The sequence below is a fragment of the Eretmochelys imbricata genome, chromosome 3 (genome assembly GCF_965152235.1).
Source record: "Eretmochelys imbricata isolate rEreImb1 chromosome 3, rEreImb1.hap1, whole genome shotgun sequence".
Classification (NCBI taxonomy): domain Eukaryota; kingdom Metazoa; phylum Chordata; order Testudines; family Cheloniidae; genus Eretmochelys; species Eretmochelys imbricata.
The window spans coordinates 120,193,975-120,210,857 of record NC_135574.1 but is presented as its reverse complement, the minus strand read 5'-3'; the positions used below and the strand labels follow the sequence as shown (position 1 = coordinate 120,210,857).

The window sequence follows — 16,883 nt, the reverse complement described above, 5'->3', positions numbered from 1 at the left end:
CAGCTCTGAAGGCAGCACTGCCACCAGCAGCAGCGCAGAAGTAAGGATAGCGGTATCAGAACCACCACCCCCCCCGCACACCCCCCCCCACACACACACAACTGCTTTTTGGGTCAGGACCACTACAATTACAACACTGTGAAATTTCAGATTTAAATAGCCGAAATCATGAAATTTACGATTTTTAAAATCCTATGACCATGACATTGATCAAAATGGACTGTGAATTTGGTAGAGCCCTACTTAAAAAGATACCGCTGATCTGATACTAGATTAAGTAGGTAGGAGCAGAGCAGCCTTATTTATGGGTGGGTCTGAATTAAATTTTTCTTCATACTTCCACTTTTCTGTCCCAATAACAAGTAGGTTGTTCAGAGTAGACATTGTTCAAGTCCAAATCATAGGCTTAGTGTTCCATAGTCCAGTAGATAAGGCTTGTAAAAACTGTGATCTTAAATCTGAGCAGTTTGACTCAAGGCTGGGTGTAAACTTATTTTATGATCATGCTGAAAAGCTAAGAGAGGAGATGATTATATAGTTCATCACTTGCACAGTTCTCTCTCTGGCTCTGGGATGGGGTGTGTTCATTCTCCTCATCTTTTCCACTCCGAGTGCACAAGAGTCTCTCTGCACAGGCCAAGCCATGTGTTTTGGTTTTTTTTTTTAAACTTCTGTATATGAAAACACAACACAATATTTAATACATTTGTTTTGGCCCTGATCCTGTAAACATAAATAAATAAATATATACATGCCTACTTAATTCTATGCTTGTGAATAAATTATTCAATGTCCATAAGTGTTTGCAGGATTGGGGCCTAAATGTGGAAAGCCAGCATCTTACTGTTCAGCACTTGTATATGCTAAAGTGTAAATATTTCATACATTGTGTATAGTAAATACATTATCCCTTTTACTTTTCTGAGCTTCTACCATATTGGTGGGTTTTGCTCTCCCTTAGCTAAGGGCCAAATTTCAGTCTTGGGATAATGCCAAGATTTATTAGTGATGTCCTAAATGGTGAGCTGTCATGCTGTCCCGTGCAGAGATGACTTCCCCTTTGGAAGTCTCCCTCTTATGCATCAGGCTTCCTCCTTAACTCCCTTCCACTGAGGTTTCTGTTGCTGATAGGTTAGTAGTCTATCTGCTCCCACCATAGCATCTTCTCCATTTTGTCTGTACCTATGCAATTTAGATTGTCTGCCTGTTTGCTTTGGCTCTCATCTGTAGCCACTACTTTTCTATGGGCCTTGCTGATTACAGTTCTGGCATCGACCTCACCTTATGGGGAAAAAAAGTCCTTGTAATCCCTGACTCCTACCAATGGTCTCAAGGAGGCTTAGGCTCTAGACATCGCCTTTGTTACCTTGCCTCAGAGACCAAAAACTTCTACCATGTCTCTGTGTGAATATCCCAGAATCAGCTTTCAGATGGACCACAGAGCTCTTGTTTAGAACAAGGCTTATTAGGAGGGAGGGAGGAATGGCGGGGGGGGCCTCTTAGATGGAAGACTCCATAGCCTTACCAGGAAGGCCACAGACCCTTGAAAGTACAGTGGATAATTGAAAGCATGTTTCTCTTTCTAGAAATCAGTCTCTTCAGCTATCCAAGTCCTTGTCTGACCTCTTCGGCACTGACAGAGATCCAGGCCTCAGAACCAAGTCCTTCCCTTAGCTCTGCTGGCCACTTAAAAGTTGATCATGAACCATTTTTTGAAATGCAGAGTGAGAGGGTTCATTAACTTAGTTTTATAGTCCCTTCGTTGTCTCGGTCTAAGGAAATTTAATATCTGGATGAACCAGGCAGCCAGTCCAATACATGTTTAGCATTATGGTATAGCCCCACTGCAACAGAGAGCAGATAGTTTACACATTAACAGTTTTGCCCTATGTTCTTACAGCTAACCCCTGTTTAAACAACTGAAAAATAAATGTGAGATGTGGGACCTTTATAAGGGCGCACAGTAGCTGATTGTATGGCTGTTTTCTGTAGCTTCTTTCAATTCTTAAAAATGAAGTATAACCAGGAGGATACCTTGCTATTGGAGTACTTAATCTTTGATATCCTTTCAAACTAGGGAGATAAAGAACTCTTAATATTCCCCCCAATCATACTATAATGATGTGCTAGTTACTACTAAATCAAGAAGTGTCTCTTATGTCAGTTGGAATGCCATGTATAGGTAGGCAGTAGGATTCAACTCTACGACAGTAGGAAAAATATCCTTTCAACCTCCCTAAAATCTTTGCAAAAATGTACTTTACCCCACAATGTGGCTTTCAGCCAAAACTGTAAATAATCTAAAGGAACTGCAGATTTAAGGATTATGAATGTAAGCATTCCTTAGAGGGTGTGGGGAGAGATTAGTGTATAATATTATCTGACTTTCTTGTGTTGCAGGGGGTGGGCAAGAAGATTTCTTATTTGGCAAGGGTTAGATCTTGAACTCTTGGTCTTGCCATTTCTAAATAGAACTTTTTTCCGCTTTCATGGCCCCCGCCCGGTACCCCTAGTGCACATTGTCGAGTTGGAAAATCCTTCCCTTTTGACAGGAAAAAGCTTGCTTTATTTATAAGCATGGAAATTGGGTACTGTCTTACATTTTTAAGGCTCCTAGAACTCTGCAAATACTAGAGCTAGAGTGGAAAAGAAGCTTTTGAAAAGTTTAGATTTAGTTGAAAAGAAATCTAGAACCTTCAAAATTCTCTCATGCTTGACAGTTTTTAAACAAATTGGGTCATCTAGCAGACAACTTCTGGGGTTTGGCCACGGGGGACACACAATTTTGCAACTGTTGATTCTCCAACAGGTAAATAACTGGAAGGAAGGAATGGAGAGATTTTTCTAATAACTTGTTGTTGTTTTAATGACTCTTGGCACCTATGTAACTCACTGAAAGTGTCTTATGTTCTAACTTGAAGGTGTTCCATTTTGTAATTAAATACATTAAAACTAGTATTGCCAATATTTTACAATTGAAGTAAGTGTAGTTTCATATATAAATTATAATTTTAAAGGACAGTCTCCAGTATCTACATTATTTTTAAGTAGCAGAAAGCTATTTAAACTTGAAACACTGTGCAAAAGGGCAGATATTTCTCTTCTACCTCTTAATCCTGGTCTAAATTTTTTTTTTAAATTTCACTGGTATAGAAGTTTCTCAACTATAGCAGACTTTTCTGGTCTGTTAGTTTTGGCTTTCCATAGTGTTGCATTCATAAAATGATGCCTCCATCTTTTCCCCCTAAGGAGGTGGAAAAATACACCAAAATGTACAATATGTAGCTGGTAAATAAAAATATCCTTGCATTATTTTAGAAATGCAAATTATACATGGAACAAAGAAGGAAGAGGAGGAGTACATCACATCCCCTTTCCCTCGTCTCACGTAGCAAAACTGCCTGTGGTTTCAGGTTCTTGTTCTCATGGTTTTTTACCTCTCCCTTATGGATATTTATGTTGCAACCCTGGGGGTGAAGGGAGGAGTCTTCCTGAGGTGTGCAAAGTGCAATACTTTTTAGGTGACAGTATTGTTGTATCATACCTTCAGATAATCCTTTTCTGGGCTGCTCCTTATGATACTTCCTGCAGGCTTGGTTGCTGCTTTCCTGGTTTTTTTTTAATTAATAGGCAATTTCTTTGTTTACTAGTAAAATATCTCTAGTGTTCTGCATGCAATACTAACCTTTCCATTTTATACTCTTGATCACTCCTTTTGCCTTTGAAATAAACACAATTAATCAGATTTATTATTATTAAAATACTTGTTCCACAGTGTTCTTAAACCTCCCTTAACGCCTTTTTACATGCCTAGTAGATCTGTTATAAGCATAATTATTGATGTTTATTGGATTAATGCTGATTGGCTTGGAAGAATAATCGGCTGCCTTTTACCTTTAAAACCTCATGTTAAATCCCAAATTTAATTTGGTCATTATGACATCCTTTTAGGATTAAGGGGTATCTTAAATGCAGCATGCGGTCCTTGCTCACCATGTGCTGTGCTCAGAAGCAATCAACACTAAAATGCTTTCTCATTTAACCAGAAGTCCAATCCAATTCCAGGCTGAGTAACAAAACCTGTGGAGCAATCTGGATAAGCCAGTGAAGTCAGTGCCCTTAATTAACTTTGTCTACGTGATAACACAAAACTCTAATTGAGGAATACACTAAAATGTAAATAGTCTTTTCAAAATAAAAAAAAGAGCAAGAGACTAGAGCCGTTGTTAATGCTCATTGTCCGTGAGATAAAGATGCCTACAATGACTTTAAGAATTATTTTTACTGGAAATAATGCTTAAAAACATGTACAGTACTGGTTCTCTGAAATATACATATAGTTCACACTGATGATATGGTTTTTCAATATTTTTTTTTTTAAATCACACTCTACTTATTTTCTCTTTAGCTCAATGTTCGAGTTACCACTATGGATGCGGAGCTGGAATTTGCCATCCAGCCCAACACTACAGGCAAACAGCTATTTGACCAGGTCAGTTGTGCATGTGTGTGAAACCGTATTAGATTGTAAGCTCTTGTTCAGGTCAGGAGCCATTTCTCTTCTGTACAGGGCCTATCACAATGAGGTATTCTAAAGCCTGACTGTTGCCTTTGGACTTCGCCACAATAAATAAGCAAATATTTTTTTAAATAAATAAATAAATGACCACTATTTTTAATATGAGCTTTCGTGAGCTACAGCTCACTTCATCGGATGCATACCGTGGAAACTGCATCCGATGAAGTGAGCTGTAGTTCACGAAAGCTCATGCTCAAATAAATTGGTTAGTCTCTAAGGTGCCACAAGTACTCCTTTTCTTTTTGCGAAGACAGACTAACACGGCTGCTACTCTGAAACCTCGCTTTATATTGAGTTTCTTTCTCCGGGTGCCAGAGGTACAGTAGAGCGTGCTGGAAAGGTTTCACTGTGCACCGTGCTAGTTTCTTCCATTGCTGATGTGCTGTCCTGTGAAGAATGAGCTGTTTAAAACTTTTTCATGTGGGTAATGTCTTACCCTAAGCTACTGATATGTCTTGTCTAGATTACAGTGACTTTTGTCTTTCTACTGGTGTAGAGGGCATACTGTAAAATGAGCCCTGATCTACAGTACACCGTTAGAGCAACATAGGGTAGATTGTCAACCTAACTATGTCAGTGTACACACTACAGCCTTGCTCCCATCAATATAAGTGCCCTACTACACCAACATAATAGGGCCTTGTTTACACTACTAATTTTTGTCAGCAAAAGTTAGTGCTTTAATTAAAGCAGCATAATTAAAACCGCCATTGCATGTCCACACTAGCTCCTTGTGTCGGCAGAGTGCATCCACACTAGCAGCTCTTGCATCGACACAGAGCAGTGCACTGTGGGTAGCTATCCCACTGTGCAACTGGCCATGGGGTGCTTTGAGAAGGGTTTGCAGTGCCTCATGGGGCAGGTACAGCATTATGTGATGCAGGTTTCTCAATCACAGGGAGTCCCACTAGATTGAAAAAGCAGCTGACAACTGAAGTGTGTTGGGGGGAGAGAGGAGAGCAGTGTGTCTGGGGCGGGGGAGACAGCAGGCTGACTGACCTGTCCTGGGGGAGGGGGACACGTCAGGCCCTGGCGGCACAGCAGCTTCTCCCGAAGCAGCCCGCTCTGTCTGCCTGCCTGCAGTTCTATGATTCCCTCAGAGTTCTCCACAGCCTCCTCAGCTCAGTATTGTGAGCAGCTCTGTGAGCTCTCCGTGCTGAGGGATGTCAAAGCAGCACAGCAGTCCAGTCCCCCATCCTCCCTCCCCCCCCCACCCTGTTCCTAGTGCAGGGCAGAATAGCAGCATTCCACCTTAATTATTTGCTCTTTGCTCTCCAAATGGAGCAGCACCGCTCAGCTGTTGGATACTTCAGGTAGCTTTGAAAGGGGAGGGGTGCATGTTTGCAGCGCAACGGAGATCAAAACAGTGAGCAGAGCGGTTACAGCAGGCATTGTGGGATACTGGTGGAAGCCACTTATGTGGACAAAAACAAACAGCAGTGTCTACACTGATGCTTTGTCACTTTGACTTTGCTGCAGAAAGCTTTATGCCTCTCGTTGAGGTGGTTTTATTTTGTTGGCAAAACAGCAGAATTTTGCCACCAAAAGTAGCTTTGTAGTGTGTACAAAGGCAGCTTTTGCTGACAAAACTTTGTAGTGTAGACAAGGCCTAACTCTACCTCCACGAGAGGCGTAGGGCTTATATTGGTATAGTTAGGGCCACTATGTCCATGTAAATGCTGCTTACTTATGTCAGCTGTTGGCTGTCATTCTTGTCAATTTCATGACTCCAGGCTGGAGCTGTGAAATTGACAAGAAAATCCTCCCCACTCCCAGCCAGGCTTCTGCCCCCTGCACAGGCTCCCTGCTGGGAGCCAGGCTGCCTCCGGGGTCCTGGCTCCATGCTCCACACGAGAGCATGGGTGCTGCCTGGGCTTCCCATACTGTCCCTCTTAAGTCGGTGGAATGTACACCACTGACGGAAGGAGGGTAGTGTGGATATGAACTCCGCAGTAATTACTGCAGGGGCTGTAAGCAGTGGTGAGCTGGAGCCGGTTCACACCAGTTCGCTAGAACCAGTTGTTAAATTTAGAAGCCCTTTTAAAACAGATTGTTCCATGAGGGACAACCGGTTGTGAAAGGGCTTCTAAATTTAACCGGTCAAAAGTGGCACCTTAGGCACCGACTCCGCGGGTGCTCCAGGGCTGGAGCACCCAAGGGGAAAATTTGGTTGGCGCAGAGCGAAGTGGGGAGTCCCGGCGGTGCTTACCTGGGACAGCTCCCAGGAAGCATCCGGCAGGTCCCTCTGGCTCCTAGGGACGGGGTAGCATAGCTAAGGGGGGAGCAGTGGGAGCGGTCACTCCCCCCACTGATCACATCAAAAGTGGCGCCTTAGGTGCTGACTCCCTGGGTGCTCCGAGAGCACCCACTGGCAGCTCCCTGCCCCACCCCCGGCCCCAGCTGACCTCTGCTCCGCCTCCGCCTCCTCCCCTGAACGCACCGCCCTGCTCTGTTTCTCCACCCCCCATCTCCCCCAGCTTCCTGCAAATCAGCTGTTCGTGCGGGAAGCCGGGACAGGCTGAGAAGCAAGTGGTGGCTTCCCACTCAGGCCCAGGGAGGCAGAGCGGAGGTGAGCTCGGGCGGGGAGGGGCGTGAGGAGGGCCGCCAGCGCTGCAGCAGGTAACCCGGGGGGGCGCACGGGCGGGCGCGCACAGGGGAATCGCTCCCCGCCCCAGCTCACCTCTACCACCCTCAGCCTGAGCGGGAAGCTGTGGCCTGCTTCTCAGTCTTCCCTGGCTTCCTGCCGAACAGCTGATTCGTGGGAAGCCAGGGGTGGGCGCGGAGAAGCAGAGTGGGGCGGTGCATTCAGGGGAGGAGGCGGAGCGGAGGTGAGGTGAGCTGTGGCCAGGCGCGGGGTGGGGAGCTGCCAGTGGGTGCTCCAGCCCCGGAGCACCCAGGGAGTCGGCACCTAAGGTGCCACTTTTGATGTGATCAGTGGGGAAGCGACCGCTCCCCCCCACTTAGCTATGCTCCCCCGCCCCTAGGAGCCAGAGAGACCTGCCAGATGCTTCCTGGGAGCTGCCCGCCGGGACTCCCCACCTCATGCCCCCGGCAGGTGTCTCTGGCTCTTAGGGGTGGGGTGGGCACCCACTATGGTGGCCCACGAGACCCTCCTGCCCGGTTCAGGGGAAGGGGGGTGGATGGGGTAGGGGTCCTGGGCGGGGGGGAGGGGGGGGCATCAAGGAAAGTGGGGGTGTTGGATGGGGCAGGAGTCCCAGGGGGTGGGCAACGACCCCCTCGTGGGGTGAGGAGGGAACCCGTTAAGGTTTTGGCAGCTCATCACTGGCTGTAAGTCGACCTAATATAGGTCTATATGACAATATGAGGGTTGTGTGTTAAGGGAGAATTCTTTTAATAACTGAATATACACTAGAACATCAGTTACGAACACCAGAGTTAGAAACTGACCGGTCAATCACATTAGCTCATTTGGAACCAAAAGTACGCAATCAGGCAGCAGCAGAGACCAAAAAAAAAAAAAGGCAAGTACAGTACATTGTTAAACGTAAACTACTAAAAAAAGAAAGGGAAAGGTTAAAAAGATAGATGGTTAAAAGCAGCATTTTCTTCTGCATAGTAAAGTTGTATTTAGTCAATGTTCAGTTGTAAACTTTTGAAAGAACTGTAACCTTTCATTCAGAGTTACGAACATTTCAGAGTTACAAACAATCTCCATTTCCAATGTGTTCATAACTCTGAGGTTCTACTGTTTATATAAATATGATGAACACACTTATTTCCATCAGGTAGCTTTTTAAATATCTGGGTTAAAATATTGCGTACATGAATTGCTGTAATACCTTGCACTTCTACAATAACACCTCTTGATTCAAGTCTAAGTACCTGCCTTTGGTAGTTGCCTTATCACCATTCTGTGTAGATGGGGAAGCAAGGAGGAAACTGAGGGACAGCAGATGTGAGTTGGCTGCAGAGTAGCAGGACCCCAGGAGAGTCAGGCATTTTGTATATTAAGTGTAACCGCTTTTTACAGGGCACATCCACCCTGTGCATTAGGACAAAGCAAAGAGGCTGGCCACTGGTGTTTGTGGGTTCTTCAAGACACACAGGACTTATAAAAGGAATGAGGAGTACTTGTGGCACCTTAGACTAACAAATTTATTTGAGTATAAGCTTTCGTGGGCTAAAGCTCACTTCATTATAGGCACTGAAGAACATGGGCAGCCACTCCTCTTGCTGTTGCTCTGAGGATATGCTTAAAAGAAACAGCATGAGCTCATCCCTGCTGTCACTAGTAGGAGGTGGGGCTGCTGTGGCTTAGAACAAGGAAGAGGCAGTGATTGGATTGAGGCAAGTGGCATTTTTGTAAACCTTTTTGTACCTTTTTTTGTACGTGTAACAAATACCCAAGAGTTCTCACTGATTGGGTAGAACAGAAATAGGCCAAGAATGGCCTAATTTATCCTAGGCTTGCTTTTTGCAAAGACCTAGCTATGCTTCTGTATATATGAGAGATGAATTCACAGCTCTTGCTTGAAGGAGAACTTCTTTGTAATCATAAAGACTCCTGTATGCCAACAGAGCATTAATATTGCTTGGAAAGAGAGACTAAAACTGTACACAAAAATGGCAACTTTAGCTTAACGTCTCTTACAAAATGTTGAATGAGTTGGGTCAAACAGTTTTTCTTTGCTCCTCTACTGGTCCTTTTGTTAAAAGGCTGTGTAGTCTGGCTTTCAGCTCAAGTAGGCAGAACTGGCTGAATAGCATGCATTCTTTGTACAAATGTTGTCAGTACACTTTGAAAGACATTTCAGACAAGAATTGGCCAGAGCCAACTCAATCTTGTGGGAACTGTGTGGATTCCTTTTCTATAGAAAAGATAGTCTGAGTGGCTTTTGTTTTGGTCTGTCTTGCATTCATTGCTGTACTTGAACGCTAACTTGCAATACCACATTTTATTGTAAGAATGAAACCATTTTAATTTCTTTTGATCACTACAGACCTGGGCTAGATTTGAAATCTATAGACTGTTTGCCAAATCTCAAATAAAATGACTTTTAATTGAAGCAGCATTTAGTTATATGACCTAGCTACTGTGGCTACCTGTAGATCTGGCTTGACTTGCTACCCAGAAAATATAGGAGGGATGCAGCAGGAAGGAGGAGAATATATTTACTTGAATCTTTCAGGGTATAACTTTCAAAAGTACCAAAGTCTCACTTTCAAAAATGATTTAGGAACTATTGAAAAATCTTATCCTCAGTCTTTAGTGTTGCCTGCTATAGATGCAAGTCAAATATTTCAGGCAGAAATGATTGTTTTCCTTGAATTTAGCCAGAAGCTGGCAGTTAGCATGTGAGAATTCCTTTTAAAAAAAAAAAACTCAGCAACTATGTTGATTACCACAGGGGGGGTGTTTAGATTCAGTGGCCATGGTTGATTAGTGATAGACAATCTGTAAGTTACAGCAATGCACATGACTCAAGGGAAACTGGAATTCAATGTGTAATCTCTCCAGAGGAATTACAAGCTAGATGCCCTACTTAAGAACATAAAGGTCATCTCACACACCTGTGGGGGCCATTTCCCCTTGTTTGAAGTGTGCCATTTTAAAAAAACAAAAACAAAAACGGAATATGCTCTTGCACAACTCGGAATGCGAGCCATATGATTCTTGTGCCCTACTTTGGCTGACTCATAAGTGAAACGCTAATTTTACTAAAAATAGACTTTAGGTCAAAACGAATCTTATGTTGTCGTCAGCCAGAAGACTCCACTAAAATCTGTGGTTTTTGACGGTGGTAGGTGGTAAGAGGAACACACAGCAACGAGTAACTGGTACATAACTAGAAAAGGAGTACTTGTGGCACCTTAGAGACTAACAAATTTATTTGAGCATTAGTCTCTAAGGTGCCACAAGTACTCCTTTTCTTTTTGCAAATACAGACTAACACGGCTGCTGCTCTGAAACCTGGTACATAACTAAAATCCCTCCTCCTTCCCAGCGGCAGAATTGGTTTGTTCCATCACAAAAAGCCTGAGAGGTTCCTGAGGTCCAGTTGTATTTTGAAGAGTGGGGAATTGAGCTTTACTCCAAACTCTCTGGCAGGGAGATAATGGTGACAAGAACGCCAACTCTCAAAATCCATTCTGCTGCACAAAGCCCAGTTCTCGTGATTTTTATTGCAAGTGTCATGATGGGAGGTTTTTATTAAAGAACCTGAGTGCTACAGGTGGAAATCAGAAAATCTCAAGTTTAATTGAAAAATATATAGTTTTCTAGCCTCCATGGCTGCAGAGAAAAGCTTAAAAAAATGAGCCCCAAGTCTTCAAAGTCAGATTTTTAAATGCATTTAGGTGCCTAACTCCTATTTCAATGGAAGTTAAGCTCACACACACAAATCTGCCCCCAGCAACTGAAGACAAAGAAGCCTAACTTTTTTGTTAAATCTCATGAGTTCTGATTTTGAATCAGGATTTGACTGTGTGCGGATGGTAATACAGAAAACCTGGGTCAAACCACAAAATCTAGTAACTGGATTCATGCATCAGCTCACCACTGAGACCTTTTAAAACAACTTAAAATATATATATATATATATGGGTGTGCGTGCTTCCCATGGTCAAGAAGGCAAGTAAAGAGTACTGAAGCAGCAAATTCTAGAGTCTCGTATCCGTTCCAGATGGAGTAAGATGCTTCGTAATTCTATGAAAGCCAACTAACAGCAGCATGCTAATTGAAAGGGGAAGATGAAAAAATAAGACCACATACTAAAGTTATTTTTATTGCCTACAACCAACACAGTCACACTGCAGGGCCTAATCCTACTGCTCTTCTTTGAATGGTCCCTTAGGAAACACTATGGTAGCCAATAGGAGTACTCCATGAGTTAGGCAAGCAGGATTTTGCTCATTTTTGCAATGAAGGCCTTAAGCCTTGTCCTCAGTACAATTAAACCATTTTAAGTTAAAATCATGTTCAACAGAACTATATTTAAATCTACTCTCCTGCAAGGTTACAACTCATTTAAAAAGGCTTTTAAGTTCAAGCATCATTTGGCTCTTTCCAGATCAAATAAAGCAATTGTACTAATTTTAAAAAGTCAAGACACTATTTTAGCTGATAGCATACATTATTTAGTTTATTGACTACCCTGTCCTTCAAATAGGCAGACCACATGCCAAATCTGGACCATCAGATGCCTTTGAAAGGACCCAGAAATTGTAGTTACTTATTTTTTTTTTATTTTGTTTTTCTCTGGGAGTCTGGACCCTGACTATACCTTGACCAAGAAATGTGTAGCCTGACAAAAAATAGACTACCTCTGTTGCAGGGGATAACCTAGTTCACCTTGACAAGCTATTACAAATGGTCTACTTGACAGATGCTGCTCCCTTTACCCTCTAGGGATTTCGAAATGTTAACTCCAGGCACTACACTCAAGATAGGTTTTCACAGATCACAAGAATGTGAAAATGCTCGCTCATACTCCATGATGGTCTGTGATTTTAACAAGTCATATAGAATTAACATGTGCTCACACTTTGCATAGGTACTTAAAAAAATTACATGATGCAATAATTAAAAAAATAAGCAGATGGTATGTAGCTTTTTAACTCAGTACTTTTCCTATTATTTTGTTTGTATTAAAGATATTGACTAGATGGGAGATCAGCCACTGATAGAGATGGGACTAAGTTTTGGCTAACTGATATTTGATCAGTGTGAATGTACAAACAGAATGACACAAACTGGACTACAGATCTTAAGTTTAATCACAAAAATTGTTTGTTAATTAAGCCAGAAGCTCTCAAAGTAGGGGTTGCCTTCCCAAGTGTATTCTCAGAAGCGGTTTAAAGGAAGAGTGTGTGCCACAAACTTGATCCCATTCCATTACCCATAAGTTACCATGCAGAAACTAGTGGCTGTTTGTGAAAGATTGTAGGAATCCAGGATTGTGAAACACCTTGTACTGTGGGAAAAGAATGAAGACTCTGAATATGAGCCTGATCTAAAAGGAAAGGGGTTGGAACATTCATAGGCTTAACTATTTTATCATTTTAAAAAAAAAAATCTTCACACAAGCCAGTGAAGTAGTTTCTAGTTAAATAAAGGTTGAGAGGTCTGCTATACACACAGTAAGTTTTGCGGATTACTAGCAAATTCTGTTTTCAGAGCTTGCACTACACGTATTAGAGCCTGCTCATGCAGATTTCAATCTTACTCTGCTGCTTTCAGGTACACTTAGATTTACAGGCTTGTTTGGGCTTGTCTACGTAGGGAAGTTGTTTGGAATAGTGGAATAACTGTTTTGCGATAGCTTAGTCTATCAATTCCCCCATATAGACAAGCCCTTCGCATTACTACAAGCAGAAAACCAACTGATGTTCAAAAGCCTGAAACTAGGCTACTGGGGTAATGAATTAGGCCAATTTAAGATGAATACTAGATGTTATACTTCCAGTGCTCTACATTCTAGTTTGAGGGATGGGATATTTTCCCTTGTCTTTTGAAATCTGTAAGTTTAACAATATCAACATTCTAACAATGGTAAACATTCTAAGTAGGATGTTTACCAAAAAAGGAAATAGTGGTCTACATCTGTTTCTCTTCTAGAACATGGGTGTATTTACAAACACTTATACAGAAAGCATAACTTGAGAGAATAGCATACATTGTGGCTCCTTTCGGCAGAAGACTACTGAAAGTCCAATTCTGCTCCAGATAGTGATTCTAAACATGGGGGCGGGGAGAAAATCAATCCTCTGTGGATTTCTAGATAAAGTGTGCTGCCTCCCAAAAGAAAGACGCCTTCCGACTGCCAGCCCTGAAAACTCCAGCTATGATATTATTGTCTATCTGATTCCTTTCATACTTTCACATCACCAGCAGTGAGGTTTCTGCAGCCCAAGTTAGATGTGTTCAGTCAAGTGGTGGCTTTTGCCAGACTATAAGTGCTCTTTAATCAAAACACTCCCTAAAACACACATGAAAAAATTCACTGCCAGATTGTGACTTTAAATTGGAAATAAACTGGTACTTTAGTAATGAAAATTGAGTTCACAGTCACCTTTCCTTTTAAAGTCTCCCATTGCTGGGCAAAGGCCCACACAAATAATGGACTGACTGAGTAGTGATATTAAATCTCATGCTTCAGGATTTAGGACAATCTAATTATTAGGGGTTAGGACAACTGGGGGGAGGGGGCAGATTATCACACATCTGCCTAATGTGGGGTTTCTTGCCCCTTCCCCTAAGGCATCTGTTGCTGGACCCTACTGGAGACCGGATACTGAACTAGGTGGATCCTGGGTCTAGCAAGTCTTACGTTCCTAGTCAGTTTCACTGTTTCTACACACCTAATGCAAAGTGAACAAAATGAAAGAGCAGGAAAATTATTTCTCTCTAATCTTAGGTGTCACTTGCAATAGCAGAAGGTAAGCCCACCACCACACGCACATAGTCTGAAGTTTTTAAGTGGATGTTATCCCTTTACGGTAGTTTATAGGTTGGGTTTTTTTTTTAATCAAGAAGACTTTCCTTTTCTTAATTCAAATAGAAAGCCTGCTTCTAGTCATTACCTTGTTACAATTGCCCTTTACATTGCACTGTTGGGGAGTCCTTGGGAGCCAACTTCTGCATGGACTATGGCAAGATGTTGGGTAGACTATAGCTTTATTCTGCATAGCAGCTATTGTCACACAGCAGAGTGCCTCAGCAACCAGAAACGATTCAGGTGTGGGAGTTTTAAAATGAAGGTCAGTTTACGTTTCAATCTCATCCCTTCAAAACATAAAAACCCAACACTCTCTCAATGCAGCTTTTCAATTAGACATAGTTGAGTATTGCTGTTCACCTGCAGCCCCCAGAGCTAACTGGTTTCTGATGGGGAACTGATCCCCAACTCTTGTTCTTTTTAATTGTTTGATGAGCGATGGGAAGAGTTTCTGGAACAGAATATCATGATGGGATAAATGAGACTTTAAAAATGTGTGTCTGCTTTGGATTATGTCCACATACATTCTCCATAGACACATGGACCTCCCTAGCCCTCTCAGCATTTACCCCAATATAGAACAAATTCCTGAGGGAAATTAAATAAGATCTTCTCATTTCAGTGTGAGCTTTTGGCACTGTACCTTTTTAAATTTCTGTTTCACTAGCTACCTCATTTTTGTGTAGTCTCCCTTTCTGAAATTAAATGCTACTGTGTTGGGCTGGTGTGGTGTTTTCCCTGCCACGGGGACGTTAAATTTAATTGTATTGTGGTCACTGTTACCAAACGGTCCAGTTATATTCACCTCTTAGACCAGATCCTGTGATCCATTTAGGACTAAATCAAGAATTGCCTCTCCTCTTTTGGGTTCCAGGACTAGCTGCTCCAAGAAGCAGTCATTTAAGGTGTCAAGAAACTTTATTTCTGCATTCCATCCTAAGGTGACATGTACCCAGTCAATATGGGGATAGTTGAAAGCCCCTATTATTATTGAGTTTTTTATTTTTATAACCTCTCGAACGTCCCTGAGCATTTCACAGTCACTATCACTATCCTGGTCAGGTGGTCGGTAGTATGTCCCTACTGCTATATTCTTATTATCTGAGTATGGAATTACTATCCATAGAGATTCTATGGTACAGTTTGGGTCACTTAAGATTTTTACTTCATTTGATTCTACACTTTCACACATAGTGCCACTCCTCCACCAGCAGGACCTGTTCTGTCCTTCAGATATATTTTGTACCCTGGTATTACTGTGTCCCATTGATTAGCCTTATTCCACCAAGTTTCTGTGAAGCCTATTAAATCAATATCCTAATTTAAATTAACATGAGGCACTCTAGTTCACCCATCTTATTATTTAGACTTCTAGCATTTGTATATAAGCACTTTAAAAACTTGACACTTTTTAGCTGTCTGCCATTTTTCTTTTGACTGTTTCTCATCAAATCCTACCTGTATTTTATCCTCTTCTATCCTCCTCTCATTAGGACACAGGGAATCTCCATTTATAGATCCTCCCCATAGGGATGTCTCTCTCCGAGCCACATGCTCCTCCGCATCTGTCAGCTTTCCCCCAGCCCTTAGTTGAAAAACTGTTCTATGACCTTTTTAATTTTAAGTGCCAGCAATCGGGTTCCGTTTTGGTTTAGGTGGAGCCCATCCTTCCTGTACAGGTTCCCCCTCTCCCAGAAGCTCTCAGCCTTGCCTAGCAGGTGACTAGGCTCAGCACATAGTCCCTCAGGCAAACAGACCACACAGTCTGAGAATGAGTGGATAGGGTTCTGGCCAGGAAGCATAGGTGCTGGATGGGGGTGTGCTGCAGAACCCCCTGGCTTGAAGTGGTTTCCATTATATCCAGGGTTTACAGTTTGGTTCAGTGGCTCTCAGCATCCCTGCCAGGGAGTCAGGAGACCTAGTTTCTTGCGCTAGCTCTGCCACTGGCTGTGGAGCCTTTAGATGAATACCTTCACATCTTTGAGCCTTTTTACCCTCACGCCATCTGTCTGTTTAGATTGTAAAATCTTCAGGGAAGGGACTACTTGAAAGCTGGCAGCTGTCTAACACAATAGGAGTGGTACTTCTAGATGCTACTGTAATAGAAGTACCTAGAGGTGCTTCTAGTTTGTGCTAAGTACTGTATCTGCGCTTACATTTAAACTTTCTTTGCTGCCAAAAGAGGGGTGTGTGCGCTACTGTGGGATAACACTTGTTAGCTGTTCCACTGCAATGGCTTGTCTACACGTGGGGTTGTTCCTGAGTAACTCCATGTATGGACCCTTATGTGGAATAAAAGTACCTTGTTCTCATTGCTGTTTAGCTTAACCCACTGGAACCAGGTGTTCTTATTCCTGATAAGTGTCCACACATGGAGTTACTCAAGAACTACCCTATATGTAGACAAGTCCTAAAATCCTAGTGGATATGAGGCACTTATAGTGTTTACAGTGACCTCAACTGCAGACAGAGGTATAGGGCTGACCTCACCTAGCTGCCTCACAGAAAAACTGCTCATGCCTTGTCTCCACAAGGATTTTAGTGGGTTAATTTCCAGTGGTAAAAATGTACCATTTTTTTGCAGTGAAGATGAAACCTTAGAGGAGAGGGGCTTTTATAATTTCATCATTTTGATTCTTAAAAATAGTGGTATCCACTGGCTCCAGATACAATTGTGAACTCCCCTTTCCCTTCTTCCAACCAATACATCTTTCGAAGTGCCTTATACCAAGCAATTCTGCTTGAGTAGTATCATGAAGCAAAAATCCATCAGTCACCCCTGATATGTATGCACAGATGGTAGGCCTTCCATCCGTCATTTCTCACCCTCCTTTTTGGGAGGTGAA

The 16,883-nt window shown here is 42.5% G+C and overlaps 1 protein-coding gene across 2 annotated transcripts in view; it reads left to right on the top strand.

The window, feature by feature from the left end:
- Positions 1 to 16,883, top strand: part of EZR (ezrin) — a 54,001-nt gene that overhangs the window by 17,212 nt on the left and 19,906 nt on the right. For both annotated transcript variants that reach the window (XM_077813283.1, XM_077813282.1), the window contains exon 3: positions 4,409 to 4,492. In XM_077813283.1, coding sequence (XP_077669409.1) covers positions 4,409 to 4,492 — 84 coding nt within the window. The remainder of the gene's footprint in view (positions 1 to 4,408; positions 4,493 to 16,883) is intronic.